The sequence below is a fragment of the Nyctibius grandis genome, chromosome 16 (genome assembly GCF_013368605.1).
Source record: "Nyctibius grandis isolate bNycGra1 chromosome 16, bNycGra1.pri, whole genome shotgun sequence".
NCBI lineage: Eukaryota > Metazoa > Chordata > Aves > Nyctibiiformes > Nyctibiidae > Nyctibius > Nyctibius grandis.
Genome location: NC_090673.1, coordinates 8,911,222 through 8,927,609, shown reverse-complemented (window position 1 = coordinate 8,927,609; position 16,388 = coordinate 8,911,222). Strand labels below are relative to the sequence as shown.

Sequence of the window (16,388 nt, the reverse complement as noted above, 5' to 3'; positions counted from 1 at the left end):
CAGCCTGGAGGGGCAGATGAGGTGTCTGAGGAATTACCGAAGGTGTGTGGGATTCATAGTGACCACGACTGGATGCTATTATTTTCCCCACCTGCTTCTGCCTTCTCACGTCCTCCCACATGGAGGAGTCAGCGGGAGCAGAGCAGACCTGGGCTGTTGAGCCGGCAAGACAAGGAGTGCTTGGGGTTTGTTTTCCTTTCCCAGCACACGTGGTAGTGGCTCCACGGACCCGCTAGATAAGGCCTGCTGACACCAGCCCCATTGCGAGTGAGTGGCAGGAGAGCGCCTTCTTGGAAGGACATCGACCAGGCTTCCAAAAAGACAAAGAAGAGAAGAAAACCCCAAAGATCTGATCTCGAAAGGTGGTGCTGGGCGAGCCTAACAAAGCGTGTGGTATGTCTCCATCTGCTGAGGATAAGAGCCAACGGCCGCTGTGCCCTCGCCGAGCTCTTCCTCCCTCTCCAGTGAGAGCCACACTCGCGTGGAGGATCTGGCCCATGTGTCCCTTGCCTCCATGATGGCTGTGTGGTCCCATCCCAGGATCAGGCCCACCGGACCTCGCATCTGGGATCAGCCCCTGCAGGGCTGGGAGAGGACCGAGGGCTGGCAGGCTGTGTGGGCAGCTGCAGACCCTCCTGCTCCCAGCACTGAGATGCTCCCCTCCAACCCAGGAATCGGTATTTCTCTCCTTGCAAAAACCCGAGGAGGTAACCTCAGCTCAAGGGTAAAACGCCTCGCCACATTAAGAGTCGCCGCAGCCTGCTCGCCGCTCGCTCTCCCGCGCTGCGCCACGCTATTTACGCTTACGGAAAGGAGCGGGTCGGAATTGTTTTGATATATGATCTGTAATTGGCATCGTTACAGAGCGGTGATCTCATCCAGGTCGTGTTCTCCTCCCCAGGGAGGGAACACAAGGAGGCTCGTGGTCCCTCGCATGGCTGCGATATAATGAGGGAGCCGCGCAACGAGGAAATTTCTCCAAGTTCAAAGGGACAGGCGGGGGGAGGAGGGGGCTGGCAGGGGCTGGGAGTGGGGCTGCAGGAAGGGGCCTCACGGGTCTGCGCAGGCTGCAGCCAGTGCAGCTCCCACTGCAGCCCTTACAGCAGGGAGACCTCAAAAACGGGGGCTGAAAATACAATATAGTGTGTACAGTTCCGTGTGTGGTCCATCCCTCCCTCTGCCTGGGTGACACAAAGCAATGCTGAGCGCAGGGAGGCATCACCCCTTGCAGAGTGACCAGGCACCCCAGAAGGAAGGGGGAAAACATACCCTGACAACAGCTCCTAAACAACTGCCATACCAAAGGGGATGCTCAGCTGGTCTCATATTCTTTCTGGAGAGACCTAAATTATCCCAGTGCTGCCCTTCCCTGCTACAAAAGCGCAAGAGCAAATGCAGGTACAATCTCTCCCTGTATTTTGAGGACTGGGTATATGTCTCTGGCATAGTCTGGTGTGCTGGCTGCCCATCAAAACCCGCTGGCCAAGAAGGGACACCACGAAACTGGAAGCGCTACGAGGAGCAGGCAATGAGAGCGTGTTACATGATGCCTGGCCTCTCAAAGCTTCGTGTTTCCTAAAAGCAGTTCCCTGAAAAGCCTCCCATAGCAGACAAACAGGCTCACAGGAGAAGGTGACTTCAGGGACTGCAGGCTCCTTCCTTCCTCCCTCTTGTTCCCATGCTCTTCCTTGTCTCCCATCCCACTGCTCCCCGCTCCCGTCCCAGCTGCCTCTCCCCGCGGCAGACGGCCAGGGCTGATGCTCACAAACCTATGCCGTAGCCGCCGGCGCACTGCAGCTTCAGGTGGCTGTTGAGCTGCGTGGGCAGCGCGCACTGGCCCTGCATTTCTCTGCAGAGATGAAAAGAGCCGCTCCAGGTGCCGTCCTTCCGGCAGTGAATCACGTTGCTTCCACGGCCCTGGGAATGAGAGAAGGAGATAACGAGGATGGTCACAAAAAACAACAGCAAGGACAGGCTGAGAAGTGAGAAGCAGGCAGAGCTGAGCTGGGAGCAAAGCTCTGCTGGAGCTGGAAGAGCCCACGGTTGGGACTTCCAGTCCTGGGGGGCAAGAAGGGGTTTTTCTTCCAAAGAATAAAAAAAAAGGAAGCCTGCACTGCATACACACACACACACACGCCTCTTCTGTGCAATGCAATGCCTTTACAAGGCCCTTGTGAGGTCTCTACCTTAAAATAGACCCACTCCAGCTGCGATAAAGGTGCATTCACCCCATTTGCCTTCTTCCTTGTTGTTGAGTGGTTTGTGTTGAATGCAGACAACCTTTTCCCTCTTCCCATTCTCTAACTAGTTGCATCATCTTTGTCTCGAAAAAGAAAGAATCCCCAATGGCCATGTGAAGGAGGAAGGAAAGCGGGACACGAGCAGGGATGCTTAGCGGGGCAGAACGTGCTCTTTAGAGCTTGGCTGCCTTGAGTGACAGCAAGCGAAGAGGCTGAGACAGACATGCACAGAGGCAGGTGGAAAGGAGAAAAAAATCCTCTGGTGTGGGAATGGGCAAGGAATAGAATATGACATTTCTCTTATAGAAAAGATTCTCTGTATGATACTGAAGAATGAATACCAAAGTCCGAGGGGAAATATCATGCCCTTTAGAAACAACAAAGGCGTGCACAGGCAATCTTTTGTCAGATCTATCCTCATGGCATTGGGGATTTCTGCGCAAGCTGTTCTGCAGGATCCGGCGAGCCTAACTGCCACGGGGTAATGCGGGACATTCAACAGGAGGATGGCTGGTGTGGCTGGGCTCCAAACCTCCCGCGGGGGCCTTGCTGGGTGGGAGAACCATGCAGGATCTCTGCTTCTCCTCGCCCGTTTTACATGCCAGGCATGGTGCCTGCGATCTACCCACCCTGCTCTTGGAGATGGTGCTGGATATCTTTGGGGATCCTTTAGTGCCCTGCCTATGTTGGGATCCCAGCAGGGCTGCTGACCTTTTCTTAGGAGCTCTTCCCCACGCCCACACCCGCTGTTGCACAGGGATCTGCACGAGGCCCCCATACCAGCGTGGAAGATTGCGCAGCCTTCGGGGTTACTCTTGTCCGTAATATCCTAATGCTTTTTTTGCTCAGCTTTCTTGATGAACACAGAGTTTAGTGAGATGCAAAGTGGTCTTATCAGCAGACTACTGCGTGGGACCCGCTTCCCCTTCTCTAGACATCTGGCCATAGCCAGAAGTAATAAGAAATTCATATGAAGGGATAATGGACCAGATGGACTCAGGGTGTGATCCAGCTTGGTGACTCTCATCTAAGGGCCAGTTTGGCAGAGACTGATTAATTTAGATCTGACTGTTCATATGATTTGTGCACAATATTCAGAAATGGACGACCCTTGCTCCGGGTGCCAGGGGAGGTACCTGCTTAAATGACCATTAGGTTCCTGGTGATTAAGAGATGCCATATGTACAGCCAAGTAATGATCTTTCAGCGTGGTGACAAATTCAGGAAGAGATTGCTAAGTGATAATTGAGCACAATTTGCTGTTTTAGCAAGTGTGGGGCACTTCCATTGCAATTTGCATGCCAGGGTTCAAGCACGATTTTTAAAGGTGAGCCATGAAACCTGATTTATGTTCCTGGAGCTGGCTGTGCTTGAGGATACTATTGTATAGTTTCTGCAATATACTCGGAGATCCCAGGATATCCATTGCTATAGTAACACACTGTCCATCATTCCCTGACCTGCAAAATCTCTTGTGAAAATCCCTGCTGGGTTTCTTGCTTGGATGCAACATGCATTATCACCTTATACAGCTGAGAGAGACTTAGTGGGGTTTAATCCTTAAATAATTAACACCTCTCAAGTGGTTCTGGCTTGTGCCAGGAGTCCTCTCTCTTTTTCTGTAGTCTATTTTCTGGGATATCTGGAAATACCTTTCTCTGCAAATCCCTTTCTCAAGATGTTATCTGCTCCTTTGCTCAAGGTGCTTTCGCAGCTGAACAGTCACCACGCTCTTCCTTACAGTTAATAGAGACATGGCTGTATCTCTCACTTTCCAGAGCTCACTTCATTATTGCTGTAACCCTGACTCACTGCTCCTCTTCACGTCCAGCTCATTTAAAAGCAAACACAAACCCGTTACACCAGTGGTCATTACCTTGGTGGCCCCAGTTTCCCTGCATGGCAGCAATGGTACACGTCTACAGCCAGGCTCACCAGTCTGAGCAAGTGGTAGCTGCACGAAGCCACAGACGCCGTACCCCAGAGCCCCCACCCAAACTGCACCCACACGTGCAACTTCTCAATTCACCAGGCTCATAACCTAACGTAAGTCTTGCACAAGGAAACCATTTCCAGGTGCCCTGATACAAAGCCCCAGGGCTCTGCCTGCCGTCCCCGCGAAGAGGGCAGGCCAACCTGGCAGCGAATGGGGGCAGCTGGTGGCTTTTAACGTTTGCAGGAGGTATCAGAGGTGTCTTTCAGATCACTGGGCCTGGGGCAGGGTTGGTCCCTTTTTAATACGTCCTCAGAATCTGGAATGATATTAAAGGGCTTTTGACAGAGCACTCCCCGCTCTCTGCAGTGTGCGTAGTAGCAGCAGCTTCTACATCCTCACTTTCTCTTCCCAAGCGTATTAAGCAGCAGCAGCAGCACTTCAGGGAGAAGTTACTTATCTCACAAACTATAATTACCTCTGGTGAGGAAACAAAGCATTTCAAACAAGGTACTAAAGGCCAGACCTTCTTGGATCAGTGAACACAGCTCTTAGGAAGTTAAAGGCAACACAGTGATTTATGTCAGATGAGGATCTGACCCCTGATGACAAATGACACCTTCACAGCCAGAAAAACATGAAAGTTTAGAGACAGTTCACCTGAACAGTTGTAATCCCTGTAAAGTTAAATCATCATATGGCACACATACATATAATGTTAATGAGAAAAGGAACTGGAGAGAAAAGCAAGGTAAAACAGAAAGAACAAACAGGACAAGTGCAGGTAACTCATATCCTATTTACTTTCATTCATTACTCCTTACTTTCTAGCTAGATCGTAAAGCCACTGAGGCAGATTTTTCTGCCACTTATTGTCCAGAAACAGTAAGTTGCTTACTGCTAGTCCTCTATGGGTAATAGTTAATACCATTACTACAACCATAAAAATAATATTTCCAGGCTCCTCGCAGAAGTTCTCTCCCTCGACTTTAATTATGTATTTCCCTTCTCCATTTCTCGGTCCCTGGTCTCAGAAGAGCTCAATGGCACTCAGCCCCTCCAAGATCAGGGTCCTTAGGGAACATACGACAAAACCACGCTTGTATGAGCTGAGATAATTTGTATAAGAGAGACTCACCGACTGACTGTCATCATCTTCGCACTTGATCCGGCACTCGCTGTTGAACTGGAAGCCATTGGAGCACTGGTAGAGCCCGTGAAACTTGGAAGGCGGAGGGTCGCAGGTAACAGGCACGCAGGCGCCCGGCAGCCATGTGCCATCTTGCGTGCACTGGATCTTAAAGGCTCGCCTTTTTGTGCAGAAACAAACAAGACCATTCAGTGAGTGGCTGAGCGAGCCAAGAGCCTCCAAAGCCTCTGAACTCTGCTAGCAGGTTGCAGGGGATGGGTGTGCTTGAGCTTTTAACACGAGGAACAAGTCGCAAATCTGTGTCATGAGGTCTCTGAGCAAAAATAACAATTATTTGCAAAGCCAACATTCAGCTGCCCAGCCTAAACTCCTCTTTTGGCCTTGGACACATCTCCCAAAAACTCTTGCTTCCCAGGCTTGTGGGCTGTGGTTGGTTTGAAGTGGGTTTGTGCAGAGTCAGAAGTATAGAGTAGCACTAACCCTTTCCTGCAGAATTTCAAAGGGGACTCCCCAGGCTGCATATCAAAGGGGTATTTCTAAGGTAAGGTCTGTTTTTTGAGCACTAGTTAGGATTTTCAAAGAAGCCTAAGTGAGCTAGGTGCCTAAATCCCCTTGGAAGTGCACAACCATCTGCATGAAGGAATTGCTCAGTGATATTCCCTATAGCACATATAGTTTGTTATAAACACGACATCCCTATCCCAAAATCATTTTAACTCATGGCATTCTGAATCATGCTGTCTACATGGCATTACTTTTTCACGTACTTTCTTGCTTTTCTGGAGGATCCAGGGACATGGTAACCTGGTTTGCATTTGTACTTGCAAAACGAGCCCACTTTGTGCTTATCTTCTCGGCAACGAGTAGTCTGGAGATCTGCATTAGGGACGATGGAGGGTGCTCGACACATCAGCTCACACAGGGCTTCTGGAAAGGACCACAGCCCATCCTCCATGCAGGTCAAGTTGCTGTTGTTTCCTGAGAAGAACAGTGAGCAAAGTTAACAACGTTCAGCAGGACTAGGTTTTTTTTCAAAATGTTGTTACACCCATAATATATCAAAAGCCACTTCAGTTGCTTTGACAAATTCAACTGTGTATGTCCTATGCATTTTCTCTTTCTAGATGATGGCATTAAATCATTAAGGACTCTGTTTTCAGATGACAGGCAGACAGGTCTTATTTCAGGAAATGCTATAGCATAGGGGAAACCACACCGGCTTTGTAATCTTTTGTATTTCTCTTCCTTATTTTGTTCTTCTCTGAAAGGAAGCTTGCTTCATACATCAACCCCCTCCTTTCCAAAGTCATGGCATTAACAGAGGGTTTGGTGCCATTACATTCTTCATTCTGCTTCTGTGTTATATCTCTTCCCTGAATCTGTCCTTTTTATTTCAATTTTGAGCCTGTTGGAGCAGCATCTGTTAGTATTATAGTCACTACTCCAACACAATGAGGAGCCATTCTCAGCTGGGGACTCTCAGTCCTTGGGGACTACTGTGATAAATACAGTTCATAATACTCATTAGAGACTCATTTTCCTTCGGAAGCTTTCTTGGCCAGCACCTCAAAGGTAAAAGGTACAATAGATCTATTTGCCTCTGCTATGACCTACTTGACTTCAGAAGGTTAAGCTAAAAGTAGCCTAATCTCAGTGTATTTTACATTCTTTGTTATTTTATACTGAATGTTGAAAAGGAATAAGCTTTTCCTAAGAAACAAAGCGCAGCTATGAGCCACTAACCCTTCAAAAATCCCTGATACTCCACTGAAATCCCCGAGCATTGCTGCAGGAACTCTTCTCAACCCACAAGGCATATTTTCAACAGTAAACCAACTTCGGAGTTATCCAAAATAATACTGACAAGCTGCTAACCCCAGAGCAATGCCATCTCTCTGAGAGGGAAGGAAAAGAGCCGGGGCATGAGGCTGGAATTCAAAGAAGAAGAAAACAAAAGGCTCTGGAGGGCTCAGGAAGGTATGTGGAGGAGCCCTCCTGCCCTACCCACAAAGATAAGAGAAGCCGCATTAAATCAGCCCTGGCTTTCTCTCTCCCCTCCCCAACTGCAGATGACTGCAGAGGTATTTTGTGCAGAAGGGAGCTCTTTTCTAGAGCACCAGCATGCTCCTCTGCTCTGACTCATGCAGCAGCTCTGCAGACCAGCCGTGGTGATATCATACTTGCCACTGCAAAGTGATAAGCTGTGACATTACCAACAGAGACTGTCATGACGTCAGTGATTGAATTAGGCATGAGTCATTTGAACGCCGTTCTCCAGAAGCTTAGTGGCAACATCCATTAGTCATCACCGATGGCTGTACACCAAATGGTGCCTTTACCTCACAGCTCACAGAGTTCCTGGACAAAAGTGAAGTGATGCTACGCACCACAGCTGCACCCCCTGACCTGGGGGTTGGTTATCATCCCTCCAGCTACCTCCGCTGGAGTCATCGGCTGAAGCTCTTGTTGGTCATGATGAGTATCATTATTTTTACTGCCCCCTCAAAAATATTCCAGGCATTTTCAATGAAAAACACCTCTTGTTGAAGGTGACACTCTGAGTGTATGAACAGAAAAAGGGAATTCTTTGATAAAAAAATCCCTCCTGTGAGTAGTCTTAACTTTCACCGTGTGTTGGCTGCTTGTGGTTATCCTCCTAAGTCAGAGTTAAAAGAACTATGTAATTCAGTTATATATGAAGAAATCAACAAAACCTTTCACTGAAATGATGAATACTTCCCATGCCTCTTCTGGGGTTTGCAATGAATCCTAGCAGAAAAGGTGATACCACATGTACAAAAAAAGCTCATACAGCATCTGTACCTGAGTTGACAACAGCAGTTAAGACTACTCCACTGCAAGATGACAAGTTAATTTGGCTCTAATTTTCCTTCAAATTAACAGTGATATCTTTTCTTGTTTCCTGAGGACCAGATCAAAAAGGGTAATGTGCCAGTGAGCAGAAGAGATGATGGTGCTGAGAAGATGATGGAGATGCTAGCAGAAAAGCAGCAGGGAAGAAGATGGGCGAGAAAAAGAAAGAAGGCAGCAGAGTGTGATATTTTTAAGAAAAAAAGTTGTAGAGAGCCCCAAAGAAGAAGAGGAGAGAAAGGTCAGAGGTAGAGCAAGATGAGTGTGGAAAACGAGAGAGGTGATACATGGATTAGGAAAAACAGTGATGGGGGACTGTGCCACTGGGATGTGGGACTTTTCAGTCTTCTGCTGCCTTTCCAAAGACATGGAGGAGGCACAGAAGGGCGACAGACACAGAAAACAGAGAAGGCATGGGAAAGAAGATAAGAGAGTTCAATTTGATTTATCCCCATGACTTTTCCATGTTTTGGTTGCATGGAAGCAATATTCACTGTCATTACTGCCTGGCCAGCCGTGATCAAGGAAAGGTCAAAGGAAGGTAACAGAGAGATGCAAAGGAACTTAACTTCTAATATAAATAAACCTTCCCATAGAGTCTCATAATTCTTCATACTTAAAATATCATGAATAATTCTAAAACAACAGTAACATATATTACTAGGAAAAGTCTGTGCTAGTTGTGCAGCTATCCCCAGGTCACTGCACAGACACCCTCCAATACCTTTCAGAAGAGCAGGAGGTCGGCAACTGAAGGAGCATTTCTTGCCAAAGGTGGTCCCCTCGCTGCAGTTGAAGGTGGCTGGGTAGACATGGTACTGGTCTGGGACACCGCAGTCCACGGGCTCGCAGGTCACCTGCTTGTTCCATTTCCCATCCGTGCAAGTCATGGTGATGCTGGACTCCATCTGGAATAAGACACATGCCTACAGCCGCCACAGCCAGCAAGGGAGAGAGCAAAACCATTTCAAGCCTGAGGACAGCCATTATTTTGCTCAGAAGTTAAGCAAAAGTGGACCTGATCACTACCATCCTCGTTTGGACAGCAGCTACTAAAACCACCAAGATCCCACAAGAAACAGTGTCAGAGAATCAGGATGTATTTCTGTCACCTCTGGGGCGAGACGCCAAAGTGCTTCAATATAAAGAGTGGAGCACTACAAACAATCTGAACTTGTCTTCAGTGTCTCCTGAGACAAGCCGGGAAGCCTGCTGCTCTGCCCCGGGACCAGGCAGGAGCATGCAAGCCTGAGCTGTGTGGAGCTGACAGCTATTCCCGATCCCCGTCACCTTTGCAGTGACACAGCCGCTCCGAGGAGATCCCCACGTACTTCTGAGCAGTCAAACTCACTCTTGGGTTTGAAGTAAAAGCCAACCTGACGTGAACCCATTTGGGACTCCCATCCGAGGCTCTCCCAAGAGGTGTCAGTCACCCTTGGACTGGGGTACCAAGGGAGGTGGCCTGGGCCGTGTCAACATTGTGTTCAGATACTGACAGCTGCTGTTACGGCTTCTACTATCAGAGTGCCCCGAGGCTCCAAATGAAATCAGGGCTCTGCTGTCCTGGCATTGGGGACATGCACGCCTGAGAGACAGACTTTTTCCTGGAGGAGTTTGCAACGGACAGACCCAAGAGCATCCTGCCCGTACCTTCACTTGGCACTTGAGAGGTCGAATACAGAGTCAGTGCCTGTGCTCTGACTTCCCTGATGTCACTCTACCGTCACAGCTACACAGAAGCTACATTTATATGGATTTGAGGAATAATCCAAACAATGCAGCAGATTAAAGTCCTGAAGCACTACGGAGAGAGAGGAAAAAAAGCGGGGGAGGTAAAGGAGCCACCCGTCCAAAGCTGAGATGAAGAATTTACTGGGTGACCGAAGGACAAACAGATGTTGGGAAAGAGAACAGAATAAACAACTTACCCACTTTCTAATTAAAAAGGGAAAATTATTCAAAACTAGAAGTGAAGAATCTGGAAGTAGGACACTCCCCTCCATACCAGAATAAAGAGAGGGACAGAAGCAAAACAAATGTGAGAAACCCAAACACGAGAAGGGGAAGACACCGGCGAGGAATCTGACCGAGCCGTACAGCAGCACTCCTCTGCCTCCAGGGAATATTTTATTCAGGGCTGGTACGCTCACAGGAGATTTGCACCACTGACCATTGATCTGGGTTTATAAAAGGAAGGGGAATTTTTCTAGCACACATCAAAGGGACCTGGATTCCCTTTTTGCAAAAACACCCTAATGGTTTCAACAGAAGTTCAGACCTGTCTCCCTTTGATATATGGTTGCATTCAGAATGGAAAAAGCAGTCCCAGAGCTTAGAAACTGGACACTTCCCAAGTGGGCACAAAACCCCTTTTCTAGACCATGGAGTTTATTTAAACAGGGAGCACTGCTGATGGAAAAAAATGTCTTTTCTACAAATTGAGAGTAGCACATTCTGGGATTCTCGGAGCACTCAGGTAAAGTGACACTCTGTGTTCTCATTCTCAATCATTTTGCTCCCCAGTGGCTACTAATTCTGCCTTTGTTGCTTATCAGAATATCTGCACCGTTAAGAAGTATATATATTCTGTAGACAGTCGATGACTTGAAGATGCCTGTGCTTCCAGGAAGCTGCGGTGTGATGGCCACAGGAGAAGGGATGATACAGCACATCTCCATGTCTTCATAACGCATCCACACAGCAGCATCAGCACCACGTTTGCGCTCCAGGCTGGGCTGCTCCAGCACTCAGCAAAGCCTCCATTTCCCTTAAGAGATGCTATCATCAAATAACACTCCAGCACCGTGGCTGCTGGGCACCTCAACAACAGGAGGTTAAAACATAAAACCAAGCTATTGATGTCAGAAGCTATCCAAATGCTATGGAAAATACATGGGTCTTGCACTGTATCTTGCTGGATGCTGGATCCATGCTGAGCACAGGGAAGCTCTATCAGTGATAGGAGATTCAACTCCAAGAATTCAGTTATTATTGTTGGTGTGATCTAGTTTAGGAATAAACGATTGATCCTACTAGCTGATACTGGCTGCTGAGACACAGTATGGTGCACATGGGAGTTTCTCTAACAGCAGGTTTGCACATCGCATGTACCTCTACAGAACACCAAATAAACAATGCAAATTCAGAATCCGGAATGTAACACAAAAATTTAAACAGAAGCAATACCTGTGCATGACAGTCACACCTTACAGAAAATGGGCAAGAACGTTTTGCCCAAGCTCACGTGTGAGTATTTCAGGTGCAGCCGTGGTCTTTGTTAGCAGAAAGCTGCAGGACACTACAGCCTGCTGGAAACGCAACGTCCCTGGGGTCATCCCTCCTTGGAAGGGTTCCCTCATTACAGCCATACTCCCACTGCACTTTATTTCTGCCCCTGCTCTAGACCTTGATGTGGAGAAAAAAAATAGTCTCTCCACATTTTCATCTCTGGGCTTTTCCCCATGGTACCTTCCCAACAAAAACACTAAGCAAATCTGGAAGAGTCACCTTCTTCCAGACCCGTACGGCTTTTCCTCTTCCTGACACACTGGCAAGGCCATTCCCACGCAGAGAAGCTGTGCCCATGTGGGGAAGACCCTGGCTTCTCAGCTTTTTCCAGTAATTTGTTCCACACTTCGTATGATGGAAGCTGAGGTTTTCAAGGTCAGACATAATAATGGCACATTTTAGAGCACGTCTATCATGTCAGCACTTCAGGCAATAGAAACACATGCGTTTCCGCAGCAGAACATTACAGAGACCATTCCCCGCAATGGAGACAAAGACTAGCGGCTTTGATTGAAAGCACAGAGGACAACCCTAACACGGAAACGATTGCAGATGGCACCCACCAGCTTTCAGCTTCTCCCTCTTGCTATGTCCCACCTGAAGGTGGGATCATTGCAGGGCAGGACCCCAGGCTGCGGAGCAGGAGCCCGGCTCTCCCCAACACCACGCTGCACCTCAGGGGTATTTCCAATCGACAGCCTGAGCGGTGCTGCCTTTGGATCCGGCACTGGGTCTTTGTGGCAGCGTCTGCATCTCCCACGCGAAGCCTGAGCAGGCACGTGCCTGTTTCGCCTGTCTGATCAGACAAGGTCACCCAGCTCACAGCAGCCCATACGAAGCACTTGGCTTGCTCAGCTGGTTTATTAGCTGTCACTTTGGGCACTTTGTGCAGCTTTGACTGGCATCACAGCAACCACTTCCCTTCACGTCCTGCCTTCCAAAAGAGGCTTACGCAAGGAGGGAGGGCGGGCGAGGAGGAGAAAAGAGAGGGGGCGAAAAAAGGGCCTCCAAAGATACAGTACGCAGTACAGTGAAGAGGATGCAAACTTCAACAAATCTGGTGCCAGAAAGATTTGTTTCTTGGGACTTTTAACAGCCTGGGAGAATTCATGTCTCCTTCCTGCTGCCCAAGATCCCAGCCGGCTCCTTCTTCAAGCGATGCTTCACGTGTGAAGTTTCCTCTCCTTAAAAATGAACAGCTGTGCCCTCCCCTCTAAGTATTCTTCCACTTCTGCCCACTACTGTGCCTCTAATTGAACCCACATGAGCCGCGCTTTCTTTTCCTGGCATGATTGATGATGCCTTTGCACAACATCAGGGAGCTGCTGGGTTTTAAATAACACCTCTTGACCAGAGCAGCAGTGGTGGTAGCTTCAAGGAGAGATGACAACAAGTAACTGAATGAGCGGGGCTTTCAGCAAAGGACAAGGAGGGGGGAAAGCAGTGAAAGACAAAGGGGGAAAAGGGGGAGAAGAGAAGAAAGAGCGATGGAATTGTCAGGGGGGTGGGAAGAAATCGGAGGGGAAATGAAAACATCCCAAGATCTTCTTTGTGAGAAAGATACGTGAAGGATTTTGCTCCATCACTATGCAAATCCTTTTTTGTTGTTGTCGCTAAAGTCCCTAAATGAGGATGAGAGAGAGCCCAAGAGTCTGTAAACAGCTCCGCTTTTTTGTATTTTCAAACAGCAAACAGCTTCTACTGCGCATAGCGCTGACGGTTTTTAGGGTTTGGTGATTTTATGGAGTTTTAACAGAATTTGGGAATGGGAGATTCTCAGACAGCAGAGATGAATGAATTTCTTGCCCTACAACTGATTAAAATGGTGGCTTCAGAAGACACAGAGGCCAGAAAGTGCAGAAACTGTTAAGAAGATTTTCAAAGACCCCTTGGATGTAAAAGATTGATTTGAAATGTGACTTGTGCCCCTACATCTCTGAGGTGCTTTTGAAAATTTTGCTTTTAATTCTCTGTTCACCCTTCTTTTCTGCCTTTCAGTGAAATACAGAAGACAAATGCGGTTCAGATGCTAAACTAGGGTGTTTTCACTGGTCTGTCAATCATCTTCACCAGCATTCAGTGGTCATGGGCCACTGATGTTCAGCCTCCTCTTTGAGATGTTGCACCTCACCTCAGCCTCCTTCCTACCCAAGAGTGTGAAACATCAGCATGTGCAAAGCTACTCTCCTTCCTCCTCTTTCTCGTGCAGTCCCCTACACTATCACTTAAATGAGAAAAAAAATAGCTCTAGACCCTCAAATCAGTCAAACAGGCAAAATATCTAACTGAATGACAACAGTGAAACAACCAACAGCTTTGTGCAAGGTTCCTCAGTCAGAGCAGAAAGTCCCTCTGACCATAGATAAGAACCCACACGCCCTATATCTCATCTCCAAATGCTTGTGATCGGAAGAGGAGCTGAAGCTGGGAAGCAACTGTGGAAGGAGCACAATGCAATTCAGTACAACACAATACGAGGAATCCAAACCACGGACTTTCTTGGATAATTCATTTCTTGCTTACATGTACCACAAGTTCTGGCTTGAAGCACCTGACACAAAGAAATAAAACAAGATGATAGCAAAAGAAACTCTCTGTTCCTTTTTGACAGATCTCTGAAGCACATGAATAAACTTTTAAAGGATGTGTTTAATATACTTAGCTGAACATGGATATCTTTAAGATGCTCCACTCCTTCCCTGATTTGAACAGCACCGAGCAAAACAAAGCCACTGGCCTCAGGGCTTTTATTGGTGGAAAAAAAAGACGATGAAGTGCAATAGTAGCCCAGGGTGAGAGGAAGCGTGTTGTAATAGGCAGTGAATCACGTTAGCTAGGGGTGCTAAAACCCTCCATTCCTGTCACATGAGTCTGATCAAGGCTCTGAAACCCAACTTCTCAGAGCAAAACCATATACAGTTGGCTGAGCCTCCCCAAAAGGTACTTCTTGAGATTAAATAACACAGCGCTGGTAAAACATGTTTAGGCTGTTTTATTTGGTTTGGGATTCCTGTGTGCTCAATGTACAGGCCCCTTCCAACTGTTCCCTGGTTCAGCCATTCAGGCTCGTTTGAGAACTTGTTTTCTGCTCTGTAAAAATGCTCAGCTGGAGCTGGGGTTCTGGTGCTGATGCCAATTAGGATGGAAGAGGCCCAGCTCGCGGGGTCCTGTATTTGTTTTGTAATTGAGTTGAAAGGGCTGACTCATTCCCCTCCGCTCTGTCTCCCCGCTCTGCGAGCTGACGAAGAACACAGTATTTCACAAATACAGACAGGCCGTGAGCGCGGCTGCCTCCCCCAGCCCTCCCCGGCCCCAGACGTGTGTGTGCTGCTCCCACAACACGCAAGAAGGTGCCGATGGGGAACACCACCCCCACATCGTGCTCAGGGGATCTGTCAATATTGGAGATGAGAGCCCAGACTGGGGTGCTTGCCCTGCACCCACGTATCCCGTGCACCCTTCTCCCAACAGCATGCCGAGGCTGGGCCATGCTGCACATACACCTTGTGCACCTCCCCCAGCACAAAGGACCTCCGTTTTTTTTAATGTTTAAAGAAATGTATAGTTTTCCTCAATACCCCACTCACTGCATCAAGACATGCTGCTTTTGTAGCTCTGGATTACTAATGCATGGCTTAGAGAAGATGGGGAACACTCCCTGGCTCACTGGGGGAGGTTTTCAGGGCTTTGTTTGGAAGCACAAAGGTTTGGGTGCTTTTTCCACCCCCTTGATACTGTCCATTTCCGCAGTGTCAGGGTGCGTTTGGGAGCAGACGGACTGAAACATTGCAAGGGAGTTAAGACATTGTTAGCCTCAACCCGAGGAATAAAAATGAGATATTTTGCCCAGAAACTGGTTGTGCAAAAAACCAAACACCCCACTCCCAAAACACCAACCCAAGAAACACTGCTTGGCTGAGTAGAGCCAGTGAGATCAGAGAAGGCCTGAACACATATTTAAACTTTTTGGGTTGAAAATTTCTAAATTTGGGGAACACCTGAGCTTTGCTTACTGGCAGTACCTCTTCCTACAGGATCAGGTGGCTCCTATTGTGATGAGAAGTATTTGGATCAGGCCTTGTCCCAAGGCTGAGCTGAGATTTTGGGTTTTAGGCTGGGTTATTTCTCAATTCCCCCACATCTGTTTGCTCATCCCTGTCTTGTGGGTCACACAAAACCAGAAGAACAAACCTGGCTCTTGCTGAGATCATCGTCTCGCTGGACTTGCAAAATGTAGCCTGTCCTGCAGCTCACAGTGCACTGGGCACCGTTGTACCACCCGCCACCCGTGCAGTTCAGCAGCGCGTTCTCGATCTCCAGCTTCTGGCAGTCGGTGGCTTCGCAGGAGTAGTGGACACAGCTAGGGGGGAGACAAGAAGTGGTCTTTTTATTCAATTCATTTAATTCACTCCACAAGAGCAGGCGTGTCTGACGAACTCATCACTTGTCAGGCAGCCCGTACACAGACTGCACACTGAACCCAGCTCGGCAAAGGGCTCCTCACCAGCGAGCACACCCCCTAGTTATGTCTTCTGAAGGACAGGGACAGTGGTAACGGTGATGACAATGAAAACGAATTACAGGTCTTGTGGCAAAAGGGAAGAGCCTGCCAGTTCTGCAGAATTACTTTTTGTTCTGCAATATTTACAGACAATAGCAGAAACGACACGAGAAACTGCACTGTGGCCTTCCCACTCCTGTACTAACATGCATCCATCCATCCCACGAGAACGCTCTTCCTCCAAGAGCAGTCCTTATGCCCCATCCAATTTTAAATCGCTGCTGAGTTCAGGAGTGCCAGATATTGCTAGTGATAAGTGTGCCTGTGTGTCCGTGTGAGGAGGGGTGTCTGCGATAGACACTCTTATCTTTGAGAAACTCGATTGAAATCAACACATTCATTTTA

The 16,388-nt window shown here is 48.1% G+C and overlaps 1 protein-coding gene across 1 annotated transcript in view; it reads right to left on the bottom strand.

The window, feature by feature from the left end:
* Positions 1–16,388, bottom strand: part of PAPPA (pappalysin 1) — a 177,378-nt gene that overhangs the window by 24,323 nt on the left and 136,667 nt on the right. Inside the window, exons 14-18 of the mRNA XM_068413809.1 lie at positions 15,674–15,842; positions 8,919–9,102; positions 6,091–6,301; positions 5,312–5,483; positions 1,770–1,917 (exon numbers count right to left, since the gene is read on the bottom strand). Of these exons, the coding sequence (XP_068269910.1) occupies positions 1,770–1,917; positions 5,312–5,483; positions 6,091–6,301; positions 8,919–9,102; positions 15,674–15,842 (884 nt within the window). The remainder of the gene's footprint in view (positions 1–1,769; positions 1,918–5,311; positions 5,484–6,090; positions 6,302–8,918; positions 9,103–15,673; positions 15,843–16,388) is intronic.